Source organism: Heterocephalus glaber, unplaced genomic scaffold, assembly GCF_053883595.1.
Source record: "Heterocephalus glaber isolate CG9 unplaced genomic scaffold, H.glaber_assembly_v1.0 deba00001687, whole genome shotgun sequence".
Classification (NCBI taxonomy): Eukaryota; Metazoa; Chordata; class Mammalia; order Rodentia; family Bathyergidae; genus Heterocephalus; species Heterocephalus glaber.
In genome coordinates this window covers 1063574-1076917 of record NW_028258412.1, presented here as the reverse complement: position 1 = coordinate 1076917, position 13344 = coordinate 1063574, and the positions used below count along the sequence as shown (strand labels likewise).

At 41.5% G+C, this 13344-nt stretch overlaps 1 protein-coding gene across 4 annotated transcripts in view; it reads right to left on the bottom strand.

Moving 5' to 3' along the window:
* Positions 1–2291: 2291 nt before the first annotated feature.
* The window catches only part of Mroh9 (maestro heat like repeat family member 9), an 86219-nt gene continuing 75166 nt past the window's right edge, over positions 2292–13344 (bottom strand). For 3 of the 4 annotated variants that reach the window (XM_021257107.2, XM_021257112.2, XM_021257109.2), the window contains 3 exons: positions 5720–5782; positions 3928–4123; positions 2292–3144 (listed from right to left, as the gene is read on the bottom strand). In XM_021257107.2, coding sequence (XP_021112766.1) covers positions 3072–3144; positions 3928–4123; positions 5720–5782 — 332 coding nt within the window. In that variant the 3' untranslated portion in view covers positions 2292–3071. The remainder of the gene's footprint in view (positions 3145–3927; positions 4124–5719; positions 5783–13344) is intronic. The other variant, XM_021257110.2, reaches the window with a different exon arrangement.

Genomic DNA, 13344 nt, shown 5'->3' with positions numbered 1-13344 from the left:
CCTATACATATTGCATCTTGGTGTTTTGTTTTTGTTTTTTGGGGAGGTACCGGGAACTCGAGTCCTTGCTCTTGCGGGGCAGGCAGCGGAACCACTGAGCTAAATCCCAGGCCCACATCTTGGTCATTTTTATTCCGCCCTCTCCTCTTCGACTCCTTTCCTAAAGCCCCTGCCCATCTCTACAGAGTCTACTTGCCTGTTTCTTAACATGGCTCTTTTATTTTGCTCTTTAAATTATTTATATTTTGGGTCTCTCATGTCAGAAACCATGTGATATGTAACCTTCGGGGTTAGTATTTTATCTAGAGTGCACCAGGAGAGTGACGTGCCCAGGTTTCTCCTGGGCTCCCTGGGAACCGTGAGACGTGGTGCAAAAGCCAGCAAGGCAGGCACTGCCCTGTGGACTTGTTGGGCTGGATTCTATCAACCTATGGGCAGGGACGGCTGAGGGTGGAAGGAAGGAGCCGCAGAGAAAGCTCTTCAGAGGGAGAGGCTCCCAGGGACTTCCTGCCAGCAAACTCGGGAAGCCAAGTGAGGAAGGTGAGTAGATGAGAGACGGGGCCTTCACCAACCCAATGGCCATCATTCCTGTTTATATACTTAATGTGCTATAAACCGTCCTTGTATAATTATCACATGAAAACTTCCTAATAATCCTGTGACTCCTGGTGGGGGCAGTAACTGCATATCACAGTAAGAGAACTGCATAAGGAATCACCTAAGGCTCCCGGCTAGGAAGCAGAGAGGTCAGGATTCAAACACACAGCTCTTCAAGGCTAGGGGCTAAGCACTATTAGAGCAGTGGTCCCTGCATGAAGCCAGTGTTTCTCGTTTGTTGCTACAAGGCAATAGGACACCGTCCTGCCAGAAAACTGTCCACCAGTCTGTTTTACCTATGTGAGCACTGCAAGGGACATGATTCACTGTTTATCATCCTGGCGGCACTGTTTATTTAAACATTGCAAAAAAATACTGATAAGTAAACAAATTAAGAAGCAAATTAATGAATCTTAATTTTTACCTTGTCCCGTGCTTGGCAATTTGTAACAGTCTAAACAGTGACTGTCTTTATTATTTTTGTTTTTATTTTTATTTTTATTTTTTTGGTACTGGGATCAAACTCGGCACCTTGCGCCTTCCAGGCAGGCACCAGAATGACTGAGCTAAATCCCCGACCCACTGTCTTTAGAATTTAGTTCTTCGTTTTCCTTTTGGTGCTTCAGATTGAACCCAGGAGCTCACACATGCTAAACATGTACTCAACCACTTATTATAGGGAAACAGCCTCTTCTCCCTCTCTTCTTTACCTTATTATGAAAGAGCTGCCTGCCAATACCTTATCTGAAGTATTCACTTGGAAATGTTTAATTTATATCCATATTTCCCAGTGTGGTGCTTTGCTTATGCTAAGCACTAAATAATAAATGTTTGTGTATAAATAAATAAATGTCTGGCTCCTACTACTTGCTGTATAGTTGCATACAATAAATGGTTATGTACAATAAATTATACACAATTTTTGGAAGTTTTTCTCTCATGCCAAGCACAGTACTAGATGCAATCCAATCTCAAAGACTGATACATTGACTCACAATATTGTCTTCTATATATCCACCTGTATTCTTTCCTTTCTGTTTTTTTTTTAGACAGGGTCTCTCTATATATAGTTCAGGCTGGCCTTGAATTTACTGTGTATCTCAGGGTGGCCTTGAACTCACAGCAGTCCTCCCATCTCAGCCTCCCCTGTGCTGGGATTACAGGTGTGCACCACCACGCCCAGCTCCACCTGTATTCTTAAAACACCTGGATCCTTGAGCCTCATGCCCAAAGATTCTGATATAAGTGATCTGGAGTCAAGTCTGTTTATTAGTATTTTTTTAAAAGCCCAAGTGATTCTAATGTGCAAACTGGGTTTATATTCAGTGGAAAAAACAGATCCATGTACAGCATATACTGTGGTGGAGGGATTAGGCACCCTGGCTCTGGAGTCCCTGAGTCCAAATATATCACCCCCTGCCCTATTCCTAAACTGTGGCTCAGATTACTCGTCTGCCCAATGGGTGCAAGAATAATGGCTGACAGCTTAGACTGTTGGGAAGAACCAGCAAGCAAAACACCTTGTAGTACCTGACATACAGTAGCCAACCAAATATGATCGATCAACTATTAACACGAGGACTTTGTTTGAGGGTGAGTAGGTACCTATGCTCCTGGAACACAGCTCTTTTGCCTTATAAAGCAATAGATTTAGAGGTTCTGGGAGTAGGACTTGATAATCCTTGAGGAAGTCATTATTTGGCCTGGTTCTCTAGGTATTCTGTTAGTTTAGTAGCTGGCAAAGGAAATTTGCCCTAATTTTGAATGGTAAGCCTGGGACTTCTAGGTAATATAAAATAACATGGGCTCAGGGATAAATCAAAAAAGTCCATCCTTTCACTGTTTCCATGAAAGAGCACTCATAAATATGTGAAAAATTTTATTGAAGTACAAGAGGAATATGTTCTACTTGCACTTCATTAATTTGCCAAATATTTATCGAGCATGTTAGGTGTCAGGCACCTAATGAGGTGTCAGTTCCATAGTATACAACCAAGTATAAGATATGACAGTTGCTTTCATGAAACTTCAATTTTGTGGGGCAGAAGGAAAATAGATAATTTTGCTCCAGTCTGATAAGTGTAGTGAAAAATATAATCACAGGGTGTTAAGAGAAATCATAGGCGCGACATCCATCACCCACCCTCAAGCAGTAGGGTGTGAAAGTTTATCCCAGGTACTGTATCAGTCAGGGTTCTGTTAGAGAAGCAGAACCTGGGCTTTGACTTCATGCAACCTTGGGAGCTGGGTAAGTAGTCTCTGTAGGTTATCATCTTCACCTGACGCTGGAGCTTGACATCAGCAAGGCAGGCAATGGGCAGGGAGGTGTGAGTGAGCGGGGTGGGGGGGAGGACAAGGGAGATCACATCAGTACAAGGGTGTCTGGAGCTTCCCGGCTCCATCACGATGCTCATCATGTGAGTGTCCTGCAGGAGAAGCCAGCGTTCTTTCCCACAGAAGTCAACACACCTGGCTCAGAGGTCAGAAGCTGGAGGAGGATCCAGGGGCAGGTAGAGTGGCTGCTGGTCCTCTTTCTCTTCTCTGTTTCTTTTATGAAGAAGTAAAGGAGAAATGAAAAGGAACATGAACTGCAAGTTGACACATTACACAAACACAACACTCTAATCAGCAGAGGAAAAGGGGAGTTCATCTCCCAGCAAGATGGAAATGATCACACTGCTTGTCACTGGATTGCCCATCCTGGGGATGGGACTTCATCTGTCTCACCCTAACATTCCCACTGCCTGGAACACATGTGGCTTGTAGAAGGTGCTCACTACATGCTTACTGAATCAATTTCCAAGAGTCTCTCACCAAAAACTATGCTGATACAGTTGAGTATAAGCCATATTTGTGGACTACACATCCATGGATTCAACTAACCACAAATGGAAAATATTAGAAAATATGTGCCTGTACTACTTTTTTGTCATTATTTCCTAAACAATCCTGTACAACAAGTATTTATGTAGCATTCACACTTAATTAGGAATTATAAGGAATCTAAAATATAACATATATGGGAGGGTATGTGTAGATTACATGCAAATATTATGCCATTTTTTGTAAGGGACTTGAGCATCTGCAGGTTTTGGATGTTGGGGTCCTAGAACCTGTTCCTCACTGGTACTGAGGAATGACTTAGGTTATTTCAGTTGACTTAGTAGGTTTGATTATGTAGGGATTCTGATCACTGCTAGATACAGAGAGGCACCAGAGTGTTCAGATTTATACATTTTAATAGAGAATTGAAAGGGACAATGAAAGTTCCTAACATCTTTCAGAAAAGCTTCTACAAGCAGACTTAGGTTATCAAGATGGGACGCTTACAGGACCGTCCATGTGGTGCCTTGCCAATTATAAAGATGCTTCATTTCCTTGGTGTAGGAGAACTTAAACAATCTCTGGAAAGCGTGTTTAATAGTTGTGGATCTTGGTCTATGGGCTATTTTCTTTAAAAGATCGTGGGTTATTTCTGCCAACTCCTGGACCTGAGAGTCTTCATCCTGGAGCATTCGTTCCGTAGCTGTGACAGCAGAGAGGCAGATCTGCCTTAGCATCCAAGAAGTTCTTGCCCAGTCAGAGACCTCCCTTTCCAGCCCCCCTTCCCACTCTCCCTGCTAATTTCTTACCTTGATGAAGGGCATTCTATTAAAAGAAAAATGGAAGTGTTCACTAAACATTGACCAAGTACCTATTATATGCTGAGCATTCTGCTCAATAGCATAAACATATATTCATGAAGACATTTATGAACACACACACATTTTGGTCATAATAATGAAAAAAGTTTGAATCAGTCTGTTTATCAATAGGAAACTGCTTAAAAATTAACATGATAGTTGGGTGTGGTGGTGGATGTCTGTAATCCCAGCACTCTGGGAGGCTGAGGCAGGAGGACTACACATTTGAGCCCAGCCTGGGGAATTTAGTGAGACCTTGTCTCAAAAAAATATACCTATAGGGCTGAGGATTTAGCTCAGTGGTTTCGTCGCCTGCTGCGCAAGCGCAAGGAGCTGAGTTCGATCCCCGGTACCAAAACAAAAACAACAACAACAACAACAACAAAAATATATATAGATGTATTCTTTTTTTTTTTTTTTTTTTGGTACTGAGGCTCGAACTCGGGTCCTTGCGCTTTTAAGGCAGGCAGTGTAACCACGGAGCTAAATCCCCAGCCCTTGTATATATATATATTTGGCAAAGGTCTGGGGATTTAGTTCAGTGTGAAGGCACTGGGTTCAAGCTCCAGTACTGAAAAAAAATTAAGGTCATGAAATGAAATAGCACACACATTTTAACATGATGAGGTAGACACATAGTCCTTGGCATAGAAAGATGCTTATGATATATGAGGAATTAAAGAAATTATAAAACAGTTATGATAATTTAAAAAGACAAATACGTAGTAGCCTCTATTCTTTTGGAAAATTTGGGATAATACATATATCAAAATGTTAATATCGGGCCAGGGATTTAGCTCAGTGGTGCCACACCTGCCTGGCAAGCACAAGGTCCTGAGTTCAATTCCTGGTACCAAAAAATGTGAATATCATTATATCCACATAAGAGGCCATGAAAAATTATTTTATTTCTTCATAAAATAAATAGAGAAGATAAGGAAGGGCATTTAGAAAAGGAAAAGGAGAAGGAACAGAAGGAGGAGCAGGAAAGACAAAAAAGATTCTAAGAATGGGGAAATATTGTAGTGCTTGGTGTTTAGCAGGCAGTGAAATGTGTTTTGTAAATGAATGAGGGAAAAGGAAGGAAGATAAAGGCCATCAGTGTGGGCTCCTCAGCGGTGGCCAGTGTAGCTCTGGCGGGAGGTGCTTATATGGAGAAGGTGCTGCCTGAACTGGGGGAGAGGGTATCTAGGAAATCTGTATCTCCTGCTCCTTTTTGTCCTGAGCCTAAAGTGCTCAAGAAAGCCTAGTTAAGGAAAAACAAAAAAAGCAAGGAAAGAATGAACTCACCCTATTTTCCATGTCACTTTTTTGAACTCTGACTGATGAGGCAGTGAAGGGGGGGGGAGAGCTAAAATCCAAACATCTTCCTAGAATAATATTACCCTTCTTCAATTCTCTCCTCTGCATAAAGATTTCATTATAACCTTGACACTTACCTTCAATCAAAACTTCAATTTCATCTCTGAATAGCAAATGTCCACCCAATTCTGCCAAGTACCCTGTATACAGAGTAAAAAGTAAAACTAAAGTGACTACAAAATGCATCATGAAAATATATTCTCATAAATCTCCCCCTCTGTCTCTGCCTCTCTCTGTCTCTGTCTCTCTTCTTCTCTCAGCAGAGGCAGTTTCATCAATGTACACAGCCTCAGAGACAGAGCGGAGCAGCTTCTCAAGAGAAGGAGCCCCTGTGCTGTCTTGTGGTGTACACACGAGGACAGATGGAAGGCGGCGTTATAGCACGCTTGACCTTGGCTGGCATACATAGCTTTGGCATACATATCTGGTCTAATCACAAAGTTATGGGGTACAAGACATGCGTTAGAACTTAGGATGGATATTCTCACCGATGAACATGAAAGGATTCAGCTCTTCACGATTAATGTCAAGGGGCTTGGTGCCAATTCTTAGGAAACAAACAGGTGGAAAGTTTACCAGAAGCATCACAATGTACATCTGATCAATGCCAGGATCTACTGCTTAAGATAATACTTCTTCAAGGGAGGAAACCCAGTCACATTTAACAATTTTCAAAGGCCCACTCAATGATGAGTAGACCTTGAGAAACTCCACATTCCTCTCCCTAACTAGCTAGGCTGCCTCAGCTTCGCCAAATCACAGCCCTGAATGGAGGGGAGCCCTGGGCAGAGCTGAGGCTGGGAACAAGGCTCCAAGTGCTGACTCACACCTTGCATTATGAGCAGGTGATCAGGGAGGAGGGAGACAGATGAGGCGTCCTCAGCAGCAGGGAGAAGCAAGCTGTCCAGGGCAAGGACCAGACTGGACACTCAGGCTGTAACTCTTGGGTTCAGGAGAGAAAGCAGGTCATTCCCTCTAGCACATAAGGCCAAAGTCAAACCCAAGGTTAAATCATTCCTGCATAGGGCCCTACACTTCCAAGATGTGGTGCCCAGCAGGTGCTGGACAAAGGGCTGGTCACTGCGGATGAGCCCAACAACCTGCAGGTAAAAAAGGTCCCTGTCCAGTGCTGTCCTGGCTCTTGTGCTGTTCTTGCTGTTCTTTTTTTTTTTTTTTTTTTTGGTACCAGGGATCAAACTCAGGACCTTGCGCTTGAGAGGCAGGTGGCAGAACCACTGAGCTAAATCTCAGGCCTCTCTTGTGCTGTTATTACTTGGAGCATTCCCAAGAACAGCTGCCAGTTCTCAGCATGGGATCTGGCCCAGCCTTCTGCCCACAGCCCCAGTTTGCCCTGAAGGTGAACCTGGGCCTACAGGTTGGGCAGATCCCTAGGAGGGAACTCAGAGCCAGGAGCAGAATTCATGCCAGTTGTCCCCCTGCAGACCCACAGTAAGACAAGCAGGCCAGCAAAGGTTGAGATGGGGAGAGAAAAGTACACAGAGGAAAAAGGCCCAGCCTAACTATGGGACAAGAGGGCATCGTCCTGGCTTCCCATGCTGCAGCGATGGCTGCACCAGGAGTCTCTGCCCCTCTGACCCACCTATCTATTCCCTTCTCAGCCCTGCTCTGGGACTCTGCAGGCTTCCTGTGTAGACAGCAGCAAGAGCTGAAGGGAGAGAAAAGAGGTCAGGGACATCTGTGGGGTTGCTGCAGCCTGGCTCCTTCCCTGCATCCAAGGTCACTGCCTCTCTCAGGTGGCCCTCATACTGCTCTTCCTGTCGCCTCCCTTTTCCCTGCGGACCAGGGTCTCTTCCTACCTTAGGGTACCTGCTCTGCCCTTGGGGTTTCCTACTCTGGTCCCATCTTTGAAAGTTGCTTCTGTATTAATTAAGCCCTCCTCAGATTCAAACACAGCACACTTTCTCATCACTGCAGGAACTTTTTAAATAAGCACAATATTACCAACAAAGGAAAAAAAAAACTGGTGAAAAAATTAGACAAAATGCCCCAAATTAAAAGGTTCTACTGAAGTTGTTTTTGAAAGTCAGAAATGAGCTTTCAAACAGATGTCAAGAAGGTCCAGGAGGTCAGCAAGGGACCCAGGCTGGGAGGAAAAGTGCAACCCGGGGTGGGGGTGGGGTGGGGATGCAGGGGAGGCTCCACCCACACCCAGGTAGCAGGGTCACCTTTTTATCCCCAGGCAACAGTTCAGCTTCAGTGTAGTGCAACTTCCGTTCATTTTCCTCCCCAAATAAATAACAGACCCCAGATACTTAGGTGTAACTTCTCAAAATTTAAATGTTGACCATTGCTACCCATAATTGCTAGTGGTCACTCCAATGTCACTGTTTTCTTCTGGCCCATGTGAAAAAACATATTTTCAAGCATCTCCAGAAAAAATGGTGATTCTGGCCAAGGGATTTAGATCAGTGGTTTCACCACCTGCTGCGCAAGTGAAAGGACCCCAGTTTAAAAAAAAAAAATGGTGATACTGTGACAGTTCTGGTCACCGGGTCTGTAAGATAAGATACTCTTTGGAACTTTGAAGAATGCTTCATAAAATTGAGCTGACCCAGTTAGAAAACATACATTTTGCCTTTTCCTTTTTTTTCTTTTGGTACTGGGAATTGAACTCAAGGCCTTTGATCTGAGCTTCATCCCCAGCCCCTTTACTTTTTATGTAGTTAGAGACAGGGTCTCACTAAGTTGCCCAGGCTAACTTGCAATCCTCCCGCCTTGGCTTCCTGCCGTGTACTTTTTCTGTTTTTTCCTTGGTGTAGCACTGCTGACATGTTACAGAGAAAACAAATAAGCATGACAGCCACAGGTTCAGGACAGGTAGCAGTGTGTAGCCAGCCACTGTGCATCTCCATACACACAGCATTTCTCACATGTGCCAATGTACCTGAGGATAAATTCTCTTCAGAGGAAATTGCTGAGTCAGAAACATGTATTTCACATTTGGATGCATGTTTCCTTCCTAGAGAAAGTGACAGCTGACAGTGTCACCAGGAATGCAATTGTGCTGTTCCTGCAGCCTGGTCAGAACTGTACAGTGTAAATCTTTTGATCTTCATCAACTTCATGGACGGAAACACTTCATCTTTAAAAAAAATACATTTTGGGGCCAGGGATTTAGCTCAGTGGTTTCACCGCCTGCTGCACAAGCACAAGGACCCAAGTTCAATCCCCGGTACCAAAAAAAAAAAAAAAAAAAAAGTAAAAAAATACATTTTGCCGGAGATTTAGCTCAGCGGTTTCGCCGCCTGCCTCGCAAGCACAAGAACCCGAGTTCGATCCCCGGTACCAAAAAAACCCAACAAAGAACATTTAATTGAACAAATATTTATTAAGCACCTGTTTTGTGCCAGGCCCCCTCGCTGCGCACTGCAGCACTAGCATCTGCTCAGAAATTTAATCCAAGGTAAGGAACACTGCCACAATGGGCAAATGTGGTCCAAAGACTGTGAGGGCTGTGGGTGCCTCCCTCGCCCGAAGAGGCGCCACAGGAAACATGTTTCCTTTCTTCCGGTAAGTCTCCACTACGCGGCTGCTTTGCAGCATCTCGGTGTTTACCGAGAGAAGTTGTTCCTTCACGCACTACAGCCTGGTCGATACTAATATACTCTGAGTCCTATTCAATAAAAGGAGAGGGAAAAAAAAAAACCACTGGGCATGTGGCTATGCCCTTAATCTCAGCACTCAGGAGGCTGAAGCAGGAGGATCGCTGCGAGTTTGAGGCCAGCCTGGGCTAGTGAGTTCAAGATTAGCCTGAACTACCAAGAGAGACCCTGTCTCAAAAGCTAAAACAAAACAGAAGCCAAATGGCAACCCTTAAGAATGATGCAAACCTCCCCACTCGGCTTGCATAGACCTTTAAGGTCCATCTGCCTAGATCTGGATTCCTGAGTCAGAACCTTCTAGTTGTGCACAGCCGCCCAAGACAGAGAAGCAAGAGATTTCGGTCCCGTCGCGCGTCCTCAGACCGCTCCCGGGCGGGTCCCGCGCGCTCAAAGAGATCGCCCGCGGAGGATCCGAGGACCTGTTTGCTGCCGGCAGCGTCAAGGAGATGGGAGCTGCGCCCGGGTTTGAAGTTCCCGCGGGCCAGGGAGGCCAGGCGGGGACATGGCAGCGTTTTAATTTGCATCGCTTTTTACATCCAGTTGGGAACATTTCATGTTTAAGAAACAAATATGTATTTTTTTTCATGTTTTTGCCCACTTTTTACTGGGTTGATTTTTCTTACAGATTTGTATGGATTCTTTAGGTGAGAATTCATCCTTTATCAGTGGTAAGTGTAGATATTTCAACTTAGTTTGGTTTTTAACTTTGTTTATAGGTGTTTTACCTTCAAAAAAATGTTTTGTTTTTACATGGTTGTCAATCTTTCCTTTATGGCCCTGGGTTTTGATTTTATTTACAAAGCTCTTCCCTATTCTGATTACAAAGTAAAATTTCCATGTTATCTAATATTACTGATAATTATGGTTTCATTTTTTAGCACTTGAATCTTTGAACATCTGGAATTTACGTGAGGAGTAAAAGAGGAATTTAAAAAATATTCCAGATGGCTTACCAGATAACCCCATACCATTTAAAGAAGATTCCATATTTTCAGCACTGCTTGTTAAAGCCCAAGATTCACTTTCTAAAGTACTGCATAATTTAAAGGTTATTTCTGGATGTTTCCTTCCATTTATCTGTCTGTGCAATCCCTGTGATTTTAATTACTGTAGCTATATTATGTCTAATAGGGATAATCCTCACTCCTTATCCTTTTTGGTTAAAATGTCCAGTATCCTTGGATGGTAACTTTTCCACATTAATTTTACAATCAGCATGTCAGGTTTTTTTCTGGGGGGGAAATCATTTTATTGGGGGGCTTAGAGGTGGGGAGAAGGTGCTGAAAATACACTTAAGACAATGAGATCCAGTGTCCTTGGCAGGGTTGGATCTCTCCCGTTCCACTGTCGCCAAAAAAAAGCATGTCAGTTGTGGAAAAAAAAAATTGTATTGATTTCCTAGTTAGCATCTAATTACATGTATAGATTTAAGAAAGAACTAACATTTTTTTGGGTTTCAAGTCTTTCCCAGAATAAGATTTACACTGTTGTCTTCTTTCAGACTTTGATTGTGTTCTTCAGTAATATTTGCAAGTTTTCTTCAGAGATATTTTTTCTTCATAGATATGTTGCATGTATTTCAAAGCTTATCTTTCCTCTTCCCTTCCGTCAATCCTTTCTTTCCCTCTCTCTTTCTATCTCTCTCATCTTTACTCCTTCACTCCTTGCAGGGGCCTGGCTTCCTTCCCTTCTTCCTTCTTGCCTTCCTCTCTCCTTTCTCTCTTCATTTTCTTTTCTTCCTTTTTTACCTATTATAAATGGAACCTTTTCTTCTTGCTCTATTTCTGTTTCTTCTATTTTCTAATGGGTCAGTTATTTTTGTAAAAGAAAGTCATTTATTTATAAATTTCAAGGAATTTAAAGGATATTTTTAATTAAAACTATGTACAAAAGAGTGCACATAATAGAAGTATATTTTAAAGAATTATAGTAGGTTGAACATTCACATTTCCTGTATGGGTTTCAGATTTGAAAATACTGGTGATTTGGAGCCTTCTGTGTGTTCTTCTATAAACGCATTTTCTTCCTTCCATCTCCTTCCAGGTAAAATAGGTTGAATTTGTATTGACAATGTCCTTGATTTCCCATATAGTTTTCAGGCAAATTAATATGAATTTCCAAATAATGTACTTTCAGTTGTGGTTGCTTTGATTTATATTTAAATAGTTATATTCTTTGTGTTACTCAACATTAGGTTTTTGGTATTTATCTATTTTGGTGAATAGAGCTACAGTGTTTGTTTGTTTTTTTTGAATAAGCTAACTTGTTATCTAATATTTCACTTGTGACCATACAAAAATTATCTTCTCTACTTATGGTGGACATTTTGTTTCCAATTTATCTGTCATTACAAATAATGTTGCAACAAACTTTGTTTTACATGTCTTTTAAATGGCATTTCTGGGTCATAGGAATATTATGCTCAATTTCAGTTTAGAAGATTATGTCAAATTATTTCCAAATGTTTGCACTAATTTCTACTCCCACTGCATATAACAAAGTTTGCATCATTCCACATCCTTTTGGACCTAGTTTTAAGTATATATTTGGACATAATTTTAATTATTTAAAATTTAAGTATCACATACTGCACATAAAGTAAATGTACAGCTTTTGGGATGTTCATGTAATAACAAAGTCAAGACACAAGACATTACCAGTAACCCAAAATCCCCTCTGAGGCATCTTGCCCATCTCTCCACAACTGTAAATAACCTCCATCCTGAGTAGTAATGCCCTGGTTAGTTCTAGCTATTTTTGTATTTTCTACCCATAGAATCATACAACATACACATTTTTTGTGAGTGGTTTGCTCAATATTGTCTGTGAGGCTCTTTCACATTGCTGCCAAGTGTTTGTAGATTTTCTTTTTCCTTCATTGTTGAAGTATGATTAATAGTGCTACTTTGAATACTGTAGCATGTAGCCTTTGTGAACATGTATGTTTCTGTTAGCTTTCATGCAAAATTCCTGAGGCATAGGATATGTATGTACTGCTTTCCAGAGTGACTTCTGAATTTTCATTTCCAACACATGTAAGGGAGTTCTGATTGCCCCAAATCCTTGACAACATTTGGTATAGTTAGTCTCTAGACATTCTGTTGGATGCATAATGGTATCTTTTTTTTTTTTTTTTTGTACCAGGGATTGAACTCGGGACCTTGTGCTTTCCAGGCAGGCGCTGGAACCATTGAGCTAAATCCCCTGCTCCCATAATGGTATCTTATTGTGGCTTTTAATTTACCTTTTCATAGTGACTGGTGGAGTAAAATACCTCTTGATATGTTTATTGGCATTTGGAATCCTTTTCTGAGAAGTGTCATGCCGGTTATCTCCTGTTTTTCTACTGGGTGGTCTTCTTCTCATTAATCTGCACAAGTTCCTTATTTATTCTGATATTCTTTGTCAAGATACATGGGTTATGAATATCTCCTTCTATTTTGTGGTTGCCTTCCATTGTTTGATGAAGAGAAGCTGCAATTTTTACATATATTTTTCTTGTCTTCTATTTTTTAAATTGTGCCCTTTTCTTGGTTGTTTAATCAGGTATTATTCTTGCTTTAATTTGCCTGGCCTTGATGATAAATATTGCTAAATATCTTTCCACATGGTTATTTGTTCTCATGTTTATCCTGTGAGATCCTTTTTAATGGTTTTTATCTCTATATATTTTACACCTTTAATTTTTTAGTCCATTGGATTTTTATCTTTTTTTAATTGAGTTCTTATACTTAATATGTTTTGGATATTAATATGTTGTAGTGATTCATGTTACAAATATTTCTCCCAGCTTGTTACTTGATTTTTTTTTTTTTTTTTGGTACCAGGGATCGAACTCTGGACCTTGTACTTTCGAGGCAGGCAGCAGCACCACTGAGCTAAATCCTTGGCCCTGTTACTTGATTTTTATTTTTTTTCTTTTGAAATATTTTGCCTACTTTTGGTTATAAAGATACGATCCTACGTTTGCTAAAAAATTTAAGTCTTTGTGCTTTATAATAACATTACTATGCCTAGAATGAATTTTTGAGTAGAGACTCAGGAATCCATATATATGTGTGTGTGTGTGTGTGTGTGTA